The sequence below is a fragment of the Hippocampus zosterae genome, chromosome 4 (genome assembly GCF_025434085.1).
Source record: "Hippocampus zosterae strain Florida chromosome 4, ASM2543408v3, whole genome shotgun sequence".
Lineage (NCBI taxonomy): Eukaryota > Metazoa > Chordata > Actinopteri > Syngnathiformes > Syngnathidae > Hippocampus > Hippocampus zosterae.
This window is the reverse complement of record NC_067454.1, coordinates 2805768-2818415: the sequence shown is the minus strand read 5'-3', so window position 1 is coordinate 2818415 and position 12648 is coordinate 2805768. Positions and strand designations below refer to the sequence as shown.

At 45.5% G+C, this 12648-nt stretch overlaps 1 protein-coding gene and 1 long non-coding RNA gene across 4 annotated transcripts in view; both read left to right on the top strand.

Moving 5' to 3' along the window:
* The window catches only part of rasa3 (RAS p21 protein activator 3), a 221221-nt gene that overhangs the window by 176835 nt on the left and 31738 nt on the right, over positions 1-12648 (top strand). The window contains exon 1 of one of the 3 annotated variants that reach the window (XM_052062460.1): positions 3316-3605. The exons of 1 other annotated variant lie outside the window; for it this stretch is intronic. In XM_052062460.1, coding sequence (XP_051918420.1) covers positions 3551-3605 — 55 coding nt within the window. In that variant the 5' untranslated portion in view covers positions 3316-3550. Of the gene's footprint in view, positions 1-3315; positions 3606-12648 lie in introns of those variants that run through there. One more of the 3 variants, XM_052062461.1, reaches the window with a different exon arrangement.
* LOC127598991 (uncharacterized) lies at positions 5128-7252 on the top strand. The gene is made up of 2 exons (XR_007961984.1): positions 5128-6571; positions 6819-7252. It is a non-coding gene; the product is annotated as an uncharacterized LOC127598991 (long non-coding RNA).

The following is a 12648-nucleotide window of genomic DNA, read 5'->3' as shown; positions in this document are numbered from 1 at the left end:
TACACATGCTTTTAGCTGACAGTTGCCTAAAACAGAACAAAAAATCTGTTTTCCTGTTGCTGTCTTCGCTGTTGCAGCACAACAAGTCGAAAGCATTGCTTTAAGGATGACTACCGACCGCATTCATGAAAACACATGCAGGTTAACAGGTTAAAAATAATTGATGGCCTGATCCCCCCCCCCCCACAGATCACATCAGATTTTGAGGGATTTACTCTGATTTGATTCAAGCTCTGTATGGAGAATAATGCTCGAGAAAGATTAACTTTGTACATGTCAAACACCATCTGTTCCAGTCAAGTCCCCACTCGGCTAGAAAGTACAGTCATTGAGCGCCTATGTGTGCATTAAGAGTTGTTGTGCGGGAATTAGCACAAAGCACGTGGTCGTACAGTTGTTGTAAGTGTGAAAACGCCCTTACACTTTGTGGTAGTGGTTGATCAGCATGTATCTCCAGGAAAAAAAATTGTGCTTTGTCTAATCTTTACACTGCCTCCCAATTAGCTGGAGAATAGGTTTTAAAATTCTGCGACTGATCTAGGAATCAGTACATGGTTTGGGTCCTGAATACCTTAAAGAAAATCTGTTTGAATAGAAGCCTGGTAGGGTGCTAAGATCTGCGGACTTGGGACAATTGGTGGAGCCTCAAGTTCAAAGTAAAAATGGTGAGGCTGCATTTAGCTTAGGCGGCCCGGGAGTCCAGTGGTTAGCACGTCGGCTTCACAGTGCGGAGGTACCGGGTTCGATTCCAGCTCCGGCCTCCCTGTGTGGAGTTTGCACGTTCTCCCCGGGCCTGCGTGGGTTTTCTCCGGGTGCTCCGGTTTCCTCCCACATTCCAAAAACATGCGTGGCAGACTGATTGACCACTCTAAATTGTCCCTAGGTGTGAGTGCGAGTGCGAATGGTTGTTCGTTTCTGTGTGCCCTGCGATTGGCTGGCAACCGATTCAGGGTGTCCCCCGCCTACTGCCCGAAGACAGCTGGGATAGGCTCCAGCACCCCCCGCGACCCTAGTGAGGATCAAGCGGCTCGGAAGATGAATGAATGCATTTAGCTTTTATGCTGCAATGTCTTTAAATCCAGGTTAAAAACACTTTGCTTTTCATCCCATTGAAGTCCTTTTTACAATTTTACAATTTTACAATAGTTTTTCTTTTAGTGAATGTTTTTCAAGTTTTCTTTGAATGTGTCAATACATGTTCATTTAGTAATTTTGGGAGGCTACTCTTGTTTTTATCTGCTTTGATTCTGAATATCATTAACTGATGTGTTGGTGATGTTGTTTCCTTGCTTGTGTGAAGCACAGTGAGTTGCCTGGTATATAAAATGTGCGATATCAATAAAACTGCCTTACATTGCATTACATTTTCTTTGCCTTTGTCATGCAGGTACACATTTTTGCAAACATCGTTCCATTTTTCTTTAATTTAGTTGCCATACATTATGTTAAATGAGGCTCCTAAAGGTCTAAAATCTACCGCAGAGAAAAGTACACACAGTTTCACTCACAGGCTTGTGGTTTGCCACAGGGCGTAGTCACAACAGCTACATGAAATACAATCTGGTTCTAGCCGTTATTTCTCGATATGATACAGCAAGTGTGCATCCTAGATGCTGCAGGATGTGGCTAGCTTGGTAGACCGACACAATTATTGTTGTTTTTTTTTCCTGCAAATGCTGGGATTTGGGGTCACTGATATAGTAGCTTTGGCGGGAGCAGTGCGGTTTCATTCGTCACTCACAAGATTGGTTATTGTGTTTGAAAATGGGCACACCGCTCCAGATAGCCACGGATACACGCATTACCAGCTCACTAATATGAACACTCGGTGTGCCGCAACGTGTGGAGAGTATGATTTCTGCTGTCGGGCATGTCTAGCTGAGATGCAGCCTAATTAGCTTTAGAGCTTTTCCAAAGCAGTCACTGCTAATCTCGACAGTGCAGCAAGCTGTGATTTCTGGTGAAGGGGAAGTCCAACTGCTCCTTACGCCCACATCTCTGGCTTGGCCAGCTGAGGTCGTATGTTCCGCACCAGTGCCGGGTTATTTTGAGAATTGTGGCCATTATGGTCTCGTAGGCGTGGTCCAGTAGGCTCGAATGTGGCCTGATAATAGCCTTGGGCTTTCCACCTGAATGGACCTTTGATCCCTCCCAGACATACATCCCACAGGTCAGGTCAACACTTTCAGTTGGACTTCCTTATGTTAAATCTGTCCCGAGATCAGTGTCAACAGGAAAAGTGGATCCATTCCTATCCAGGACTCTTTGTGTTCTATGACTTACTGTCACGCTAATTTGTTGAAAATAACAATTGGCAGCAGAGAATATGACAAGGTTTCTGTTGATAGTTATAAAGTACCATATTGTACTAGCATTTCTTCACACCACCACATCTTGCTCAAGTCATGGTTATGGATCGAATACCTCAATGATTTTATTGTTGAGAAAACATCTGCAATCCATTCGATTTAGGTACCAATCAGTTGCGGCGGAGTCACTGCAGGAAACACGAACATTCATTGCCAAAGCTCAGAGATGGGTTCAAATTCAAGTATGTGGGCATGGCGACCAGCCTTGCCAACTGCTAAAATTATACATTCTGAAGAAGACCATAATTATGGGCTGTTCCTTTTCTCTGTAATTTAGCCATCAGCATGATGCTGTGTTTGAGGGGTGATTAATGCCTACTCATGACCACCCCCTCCCCCAAACCCAACAGACATTCTGTCATGAAAAGCATTTGACCAACTTTATTTATTTTATTTTATTTTTTGAAGAAAAAAATAAGACAAGGTAATTCATCTCTTGGAAGCTCCGAATGAGGACAATGTGCAGTTGGAAGATTTTGTAATGGCTTGACCGATGTATGAAAAGTACTATATTAATAAAGTTTGATAAATTGATACACAGGGAGGCAAGGAAAATCATCTCGATATTTATTTTAGAAGATAAAATAAAGTGCGAGTCAAGTTAACTGGGGCCAAACAGATTTCTGACGGGGATATAGCCCGCTAACATCGATGTGGTGCCATCTTTGAAATCAGTACTTCTCCTTTTTTAAAAATCTGTACTTTTACTTCAGTCAAGACTGTGAGTACGTCTGCCACTTCTGATACTGTTAAAACAATACCACGGTGACAGACAATCAAAAGTGAGCATCAACTACACGGCCATCTTCGCGTTTATAGAGCTCTCGCATCCGAACGGAATAGATTATGCTAGTTCGTCTTTTCATCTCCACAACGTCTGACTTCCTTTCCTCGGTCACGCCTCCTAGAAGTGGGCGGGGCTCGGCGAAGCCACCTCCCCCCTCAGCACACAGCCGATGTTGCTGCCGCTGCTGCGTGACGGACCGAGAGCTGTAGCGGTCCTCAATTGTTCTCAATCAGCCAGCGACGCGGTGCTGGGGCTCAGAGTGCCATCGCAGCTATGTGCGCATAGATGTGCAAAAACCTCTGGAATATCCCATTGCTGGAGAGGCTGCAAGCGAACCAGCGTGGACGTCCGCGTCCGTTCCGCCGGCTAAAGGGAACTGAGGGACGGCGACAGCATGGCGGTAGAAGAGGAAGGTCTGCGGGTTTTTCAGAGCGTTAAAATTAAAATAGGTAAGGAAAAAAAAAAAGAATCCCCCCCCCCCCCAATCTGAGCGCCTCGATGGATGCCTCCTCGTTTATGGGCCAGACGGGCACCGAGGGCTGGAGGAGCGAGACTGATCTGTCTTGTTAATGTTATTCTAATTCAAATCACATGCGGTTCCGTGTAAACCGTACAACAAATGTCCGTGCAGTGGAAAAAGACACTTGGACAGCCTTGTGGCTTCGGGGGGCGGGGGGGGGGGGGGGACTGTGGGAATGTAGCAGCTGGCTGGCACACAAGAGCCATCTCGTCTGTTCCGATTGCAATGCCTCTATTTGCCCGCAAATAATGGACAAAAAGTGAACATGTTTTTTTGTATAGTTCATATTCTAACGGCCATCCTCAAAATCCCATGATACCACACCACCACGACCGCAGTCTAGTCATTGATTGTTGGAAAAGCTTGCTATATTTAGATGTCTCCACAGGGTATCCTGGTTTGCAAAGAGACGTTAAGTGCATAGTGCGTACACTGATTTGTTATGAATGGAGCCAGAAATGCTCAAAGTGTCTTACAGTGAAAGCTCTGTTGGAGCTTTCTTGACCGTTTTAGAAATGATCATTGCAGTCCACGATACATAGTTGCCGAAAGGCTACATGTGTACTGCACTGTGAATGGGTGCCTATCTCATACATTGCAATAGATAATAATTTCAGTAGTTACAGTCTAAGAAATGCAAATTTGCAAATTTGAAGTTACCTTCAATAATCTTCCAGTCATTCCATTTTTTTTTGTTGTTGCGTGAAATGCACCTAAAATGGTCTCAGTTATGTGACCCAAACATTCCGTCGCGATGATAGTAAATGTTTCTTCTAAGATGGGATGCGCTCTGTATGTTTCTATTTTTGGCCTTTTTAATGAATTCAGCCGCACATTCATTTCCTGTGTGTGCCCTAATTGTTATTCCTGCATGGTCAATAAGGAACGATCTCACTGACATCTGGCACCCTATTCATCCTAGCTGTGATGCCCGGATTGTTTTGACTCCAAATGCGTAACAGAAGGGAGGAACAAAAGAAAAAAAAAACCCTCAAATAAAATGACGGCACACACACGGGTTGAACAAAAACAGTCAAGCTCATCCAAAATGATTTTTTTTGTAGCATTTCTTTACATGCATCAGAAATACAACATGGGCGGCCCGGTAGTCCAGTGGTTAGCACGTGGGCTTCACAGTGCAGAGGTACCGGGTTCGATTCCAGCTCCGGCCTCCCTGTGTGGAGTTTGCATGTTCTCCCCGGGCCTGCGTGGGTTTTCTCCGGGTGCTCCGGTTTCCTCCCACATTCCAAAAACATGCGTGGCAGGCTGATTGGACACTCCAAATTGTCCCTAGGTGTGAGTGTGAGTTCGTTTCTGTGTGCCCTGCGATTGGCTGGCAACCGATTCAGGGTGTCCCCCGCCTACTGCCTGAAGACAGCTGGGATAGGCTCCAGCACCCGCCACGACCCTAGTGAGGATCAAGCGGCTCGGAAGATGAAAAATGAAGAAATACAACATGTCAATCATGCATTCACATATAAAGGCATTTATTTTTGATTATAGCAGTTGGACCTACTTCGGCGTTGAATAAGTAGATGATTATGGCTTGATATTTGCAACTTGTTATCACTTCCATGAAGCTCAAGGTGTGAGACCACCCCCTGTAATATACAGTCGAGTTTCCGCCGCGTATTCTCGAGCGACCGTCAAGTTGCGTGATCCTTATCGGCCTGTGCAACCCTTGCGTCACACTGTTTTCACCACATTGTCTTTGGCATGTGGTTGGCCCATGACTCAGACCTGAACCTTTTTTTTGCTTCTGAGACGACTTCCTATTGGGACACTCTTGCCAGATGATGACTCCCCTGATTTTCGGAAACCAAGAAGGGATAGTGGGTGTTCATACAGTACATACCGTCTGTAAAACAGGAAACAGGAAAGTACCCCCCCACCTGATTCGCTTCCTGATTGGCTGCACTAGAATACAGAAGAATTGTGTTTTTTCCTGTATGGCATCAAGGTAATACATAGCAGATGCGATGGGACACAGAGTTGGTGTCTCGCATACAGAAGTGGCCCGGGCTGCACTTTATCTGTCACTTCTTGATTCTCAGAGGCACAGCCGTAGGTGGAACTTGGCACAAATTAACTACGGCGCACGCATTTGACTTGTTTTTAACTGTTTCCAATTCGACAAACTCAAAGACGAAAGCTTGGGAAAAGACACAAACAAGCTTGAATGGCATGCTAAATTGTGCCTTCCAAGAATGAACTGTTTGCTCAAGTGGGAAAAAAAAGAGTGCATTTTGTTTGTCAGCCACACTTTTAAACAAGCTCTTCAAGATTTATCTGCCTTTTCCTTGGGCACCCGTTTGGTATAAATGATACTCATTCATTCATTCATCTTCCGAGCCGCTTGATCCTCACGAGGGTCGCGGGGGGTGCTGGAGCCTATCCCAGCTGTCTTCGGGCAGTAGGCGGGGGACACCCTGAATCGGTTGCCAGCCAATCGCAGGGCACACAGAAACAAACAACCATGCACGCCCGCACTCACACCTAGGAACAATTTTAGAGCGTCCAATCAGCCTGCCATGCATGTTTTTGGAATGTGGGAGGAAACCGGAGCACCCGGAGAAAACCCACGCAGGCCCGGGGAGAACATGCAAACTCCACACAGGGAGGCCGGAGCTGGAATCGAACCCGGTACCGCTGCACTGTGAAGCCGACGTGCTACTGACACAGAAAAGCTGACCAAGTCATTGGACCAATATGAGGCTGTTGGGTCAACACTCAACACTCACTTCTCCCACGCTGTTGTGTTGAAAGCAATTGAGGCTGTCCAAACGGACGACGTTCATGTCGTCACGCGGCCGGAACAACTGCAGCAATAGTCTATCTCTATTGGGTTTTCTGTTAAAAAAAAAAAAGCAACATTTATGGAAATTGGTTCTCCGGGTGCTCCGGTTTCCTCCCACATTCCAAAAACATGCGTGGCAGGCTGATTGAACACTCTAAATTGTCCCTAGGTGTGAGTGTGAGTGCGAATGGTTGTTCGTCTCTGTGTGCCCTGTGATTGGCTGGCACCCGATTCAGGGTGTCCCCCGCCTACTGCCCGGAGACGGCTGGGATGGGCTCCAGCACCCCCCGCGACCCTAGTGAGGATCAAGCGGCTCGGAAGATGAATGAATGAATGGTTATGGAGTTTTTATATAATCTCACTTCCAACAAACGAAAAATGTTTTGGTTCAAAACAATGCCTCTCACACTTGGTGGGGAAAATAAGTGTGAAATCAATGCACATATGCTAATATTTGTTAAGAGGTAAATGGCAGGTTAATGTTCTTCGGATATCACCATCAACCTGGAATAAGTACACAATGTACTTATAATAAAGCCTGTACGACCGGTGTTTCACACTTGGCAGAGAGGGAAAAAGAAAAAAAGGGGTGGGGGGGGGATTAATGTTCATTTGTTAAAATGTAAATACAGCGTTTTTAACACATTAACATCACCTGGAATATACTTTGTAGGTGCAGAAAGTACTTTCTAATAATGCCAGATTCTTGTCCGTTCACTCTTTTGGGTCAATTTACATTTTTTTCCTGAAGCCATTAAAACTAGCTTTAAACATTGAAATGTGTGCATTCATTTAAAACCACTGGATCATTTGAAATTAAAAATATGACATCTCATAATAATCATAATAATTATAATAATATAAATAGGGCGGCCCGGTAGTCCAGTGGTTAGCACGTCGGCTTCACAGTGCAGAGGTACCGGGTTCGATTCCAGCTCCGGCCTCCCTGTGTGGAGTTTGCATGTTCTCCCCGGGCCTGCGTGGGTTTTCTCCGGGTGCTCCGGTTTCCTCCCACATTCCAAAAATATGCGTGGCAGGCTGATTGAACACTCTAAATCAGGGGTGTCCAAACTTTTTGCTAGGGGGGCCAGATTTTATGTGGTAAAATGTCGGGGGGCCGACCTTGGCTGACATTCTTTACATTGAACAACAATATTGTTCAGCAAATTTTAGTAAGCCAGTCCGTTTCACATTTCCATTTTTATTTTAATTTCAACAATCTTAAGAATTTCTTTTGGTTCATTTGAAACAGGTATACCACATGCAACTGCTTATTCACTTGACTTTTTCTTAAACAGAAGTCTCCTGAGTGCAAATTGATTGATTTGAAACATAAAATGTATCACCATGACTTTTCAATAGTCACAAAACCTTTGACTCGAACAACAGGGAAATGAACAAGCAATACACATATCCACAACTGCAAGGATCATTTGAAATATGACATATCAGTCAATATGTAAGTTGAAGGGTTCGCAGGTTTTAAATGGATTGCTCTACGTTTAGAATGGGCAAAAAGGAGAGGACGACTTCGTTTGAACACAACTCTTTCTCTTTTTTTATTTTTCTCTCCTCAACCGCTCCCCGCTAACGCTCCAACCAACACTCCCCCTTCCGGTAACGACCCGCCTTCCTGTTTTTCTTCTCCAATCACATGTAAGCAACCTAAGAATATTTCAGGACGTATTAAACAGAGTATAATTAAGGTAACTAACATAAAATAATATAATGCATGAATATAAAATGATAATAATTAACAATTTAACAAAAGCTTACAAATATAAACACGGAGTGATGTCTTGTTAACTCGTGAGTGATGCCCTCTAGTGTCTAAATGCTATTACTCATTTAGTGAATGCTATTACTCATTTAGCCACTAGAGGGAAGCAGTACTCTATGAAACATCACTCACCAGTCTACGAGACCTCAGTCAATGCAACACGTGTTCCATTGCGCCCAACCTGCGGGCCAGACGGCACTGATTTTATGACAGGGGCCGAGGGCCGGATGAAATTCGACCGCGGGCCGGATTTGGCCCCCGGGCCGGACTTTGGACATGCCTGCTCTAAATTGTCCCTAGGCGTGAGTGTGAGTGCGAATGGTTGTTCGTTTCTGTGTGCCCTGCGATTGGCTGGCAACCGATTCAGGGTGTCCCCCGCCTACTGCCCGGTGACGGCTGGGATGGGCTCCAGCACCCCCCGCGACCCTAGTGAGGATCAAGCGGCTCGGAAGATGAATGAATGAATAATAATATAAAATGCACGTAAATTTGACCGTGCAGAAAATTGTTGGTGTTCCCTGCGGTTGATTAACAGTATGTGGGCTATGCGGCTACCAAATTGTCCGCATTTATGCTTACCAAAAAAAAAAAAAAAAAAGGTTATTTTTACCTTGATGGGTATAATGGGCACTCATTGACTTTGCCTTTCTTACCCATGAAAAGCTGAAACTTTCTGAAGGTTGTGAGTCGAATGATTTTCCCCAAGGGGCACATTTGTGTCGCTTGAGGAGCAGAAATAATAGACCCTTAACACACATTATGAGCTCCGCGACATGAGAGGTTGATGTTAAATGTATTTCATTCATACATGTGTAAACAAAGGCTCTGAATCATTTCCTTATACAACCGACTGGATGACCCAGTTGTGGGGGAGATTGCAAACAAGCATGAGTGAGGGGATGGGGTGGGGTGGGGGGGTGGATCCAACTGCAGATATGCTTTTGCAAGGTTGAGACTCCAACCTTTAAGGGAATGAAGGAGCCACTTTGATTGGCCGTTAGTGAAGTTGGATGTGACAACTCCCACAGCTGCGCAGCCCTCCCTCTCATAGATCCGCCAACTTGCACTCGTCTGAGAAATGACCCAAACCGGTTGTTTCTAAACCTCTCGTGCACAGAGATGTGCCGCCTGCCATGCCAGATTCACGGTGGTCATGAAAATAGAGCCAATAGAGTCAACATAAGCATCTCAATATTCACCTATTTGAGCTACAGGAAAATATACATTTCCAAGAATGAAACTGCTGGTAGACTGAACTAAAATGGAACCACTTATCAATCATGAAAGTAAATAATAAAGCTGAAAAGGGCTCGGGGTGAATTTCAGTGTTTTTAAAATTGGGGGAAATAAACAAGCACAAACCGATACTTAAATGAAATGTTTCTACGACATGTCAAACCAGATATTGTCCATCTGTTGCTGGCACAAATTGCCACATTTGGATTGTGTAGCTTACTTCATGTTTATGAGTATAAAGTCTTTGGCTCTGCCCGGCATTAATCCAATTGGCTTCAGTGTTGACCTCATCGCTTGTTGTTATCATTTCATAGCATCTTTCAGTTCAAGTGTGTTTTGGAAACACGGCACAGCGGTAGAAACTGGATGAGTTGAGATGTCAAGAGGTAGTGTGCTACAAAAGCTGAATTTCGGCCCCTCGAGATGTATGACTTTTGTTGGGCCTGAAACTGGAAGGGGAAAAGTGACTTTTTTTTTTCGACAGAAATCCCCCACCTCCGGCTTCTCCCCCTCACCCCCTTCACAGCTGGCTAACAGAAGTTCCCGAACCTCCCCCTGTCCGGACTGAATAGAAGGCATGGAGCGAATGAGAAGGGAAGGAAAACCACCGATACCGGTACTTCCCCTGCCTTGTCCTCGAAAGCAATTTTTCTGGGAAGTACAAATGTTTTCTGAAAACATTTGTGTTGACTCTTGAGGCGCAGACAGTGTTTCGGACACAGAAGGTCCTCCTCAGTAATCTGGCCGCAATGAGCAAGCGGTACTTGGAATAGCCACAGTAGGCCCCGCATGCGGGGATGGAAGGGGTAAATAAAGGCTTCGGAGTATGCGGCTCCGTGATGTTGCCCTTCAGGGGTCCCTGTCGTGACCTCGAGCCTCAGTCGAGAACCTCAGTGGTGATTTAAATGACACAGAGTTGTGAAAAAGAACCGTAGCCTCGGACTACATCCTCGGCGGGATCCTCGAGGGTGCGTGGGAGTTTGGTACATGGAGAAAGGCGTTCCACGAAGCGCTTAAGTGATCTTGTGGGCGGTGCTCTGGGAGTAAGCAGTTTCCGGGCGGGTAATTGGGTCCCTGTACGACCAGTGTCAGGTCGATTTGATTTGTTTCCCGTCAGGGTTGGATTCCCCTAAGGCTCCCGTTTGAATCTGGTTTTCTTCGTAGCTTTTATGCACAGAATTTCTAGACACAGCCGAGTGTTGCCGGCGTCCGTTGGGTGACATCAGTATTGCAGCTCTGCTTTTTGCAGACGACGTCGTCTGTTGGCTTCATCGAGACAAAATTTTCCACTCTCGGTGAATCTATTGGGATGAGAATCAGCCCCTGTAAACCCGAGACCATGTTACTCAATCGGAAAAGGGTGGACTTGCTTGGCTGCTGCTCCTCCCCATTGAAAGTAGTCAGCTGAGGTGGCTCGGGCATCCGCCCAGGGTCCCTCCTGGACGGCAACGTAGTGAGGTGTTCCAGGTACGTCCCACCAGGAAGAGGCCCCAGGGGCGCGCTGGAGTGACTCTGTTGGCTGATTGTCCCGGGAATGCCTTTGGATTTCCCCGGAAGAGGTGGGCGAAGTGACTGGGGAGGAAGGAAGTCTGGCCTCCCCAGCTTAAATGGAAGAAGGTGGATGGATGGATGTGTGTTTTTTTCATTAATGCAGCCTATATCCAAGCCTCTTATAAACGTTATTCTTAGCATCGGTCTTTCTGAAAAGCCAAGTAAGGCCACCCGAGCAAACATTTGGATTGTATCACATCCACATGTTTCAAGTCTCCCCATATTTAGTGAACTTGCACAATGGAGCTGCGCAAGTGTGCGTTTGAGTGCATGTTTGTGGTTGTTTATTTTTTGTCTCACTCAAGTTTTCCATTGAGACTTAGCGGATTGGTGTGAACATTAGCAGTTGCCAGCGCAACATGGGAATGAGTTCGATCAGTAAGCCAATCCTGCCCCCCCCCCCCCCCGGGGACGACGGTTTGCTGCATGAGCAGTCATCAACTCTAAATACACTTTTCCAAAAGGCTCCTGCTCGCAGCACTTGTGCCACCGCTGCTATAAAAATTGCTGGAAAAGAAAAAAAGATGAAGCGACTTCTATTTGAATGTAAGACTCTCTATTTTTGGGCGGCCCGGTAGTCCAGTGGTTAGCACGTCGGCTTCACAGTGCAGAGGTACCGGGTTCGATTCCAGCTCCGGCCTCCCTGTGTGGAGTTTGCATGTTCTCCCCGGGCCTGCGTGGGTTTTCTCCCGGTGCTCCGGTTTCCTCCCACATTCCAAAAACATGCGTGGCAGGCTGATTGGACGCTCTAAATTGTCCCTAGGTGTGAGTGTGAGTGTGATTGGTTGTTCGTCCATGTGTGCCCTGCGATTGGCTGGCTACCGATTCAGGGTGTCCCCTGCCTACTGCCCGAAGACAGCTGGGATAGGCTCCAGCACCCCCCGCGACCCTAGTGAGGATCAAGCGGCTCGGAAGATGAATGAATGAATGAATGAATGAGTCTCTATTTTTTTCTGTTACTTGAATGATTATTATGCTGATAAAATTCTGTCACATTTTCCCCTCTACTTGAGTTGAATTTAAACATTTTGGAGTACAACTGGCGCAACACGGTGGGCGACCGGTTCGCACATCCGCCTCGTAATTAATTTAACATTATTATCTGCAGTGGTTTTATAACCGGAAGAGATGCTTTCGTGCAATTTGCATATTTGACATTCAATGGCTTTGGTATGAGTCACATAATAACCGAAGAACCCTGGTGATGCCATCAGGGGTCATCTGAGTTCACAATAGAAATACTGACTTTGAAAATAGAAACACTGCTTCAACCAAACATGGTTTCCATCTTTGGATAAAAAAAAAATAGTGTTTGTCATTTTAAGTAAAAGTTAATGATTGTTTTTGTTGCCATCGTTATGTTCTTTGCATAAATACTATTGCCACAAGCTTGTTCTGCTTGTGGTTTGGAAGAATGTAAACGTTTACCTGTCAAGATGATGAACATGTCAAGATGCGTTAGCGGAAATGTCGCATCAGGACTTTGAGCCGAGGAACCAGTTAGTCACTTTTTGATGTGATCAGAGTGGATGTTTCTTTAAGATTTGCGTTAGTGGCCTCAATACTTTTTACTTACATCGTGTTAGCATTATTGGTTGACATTTTGTT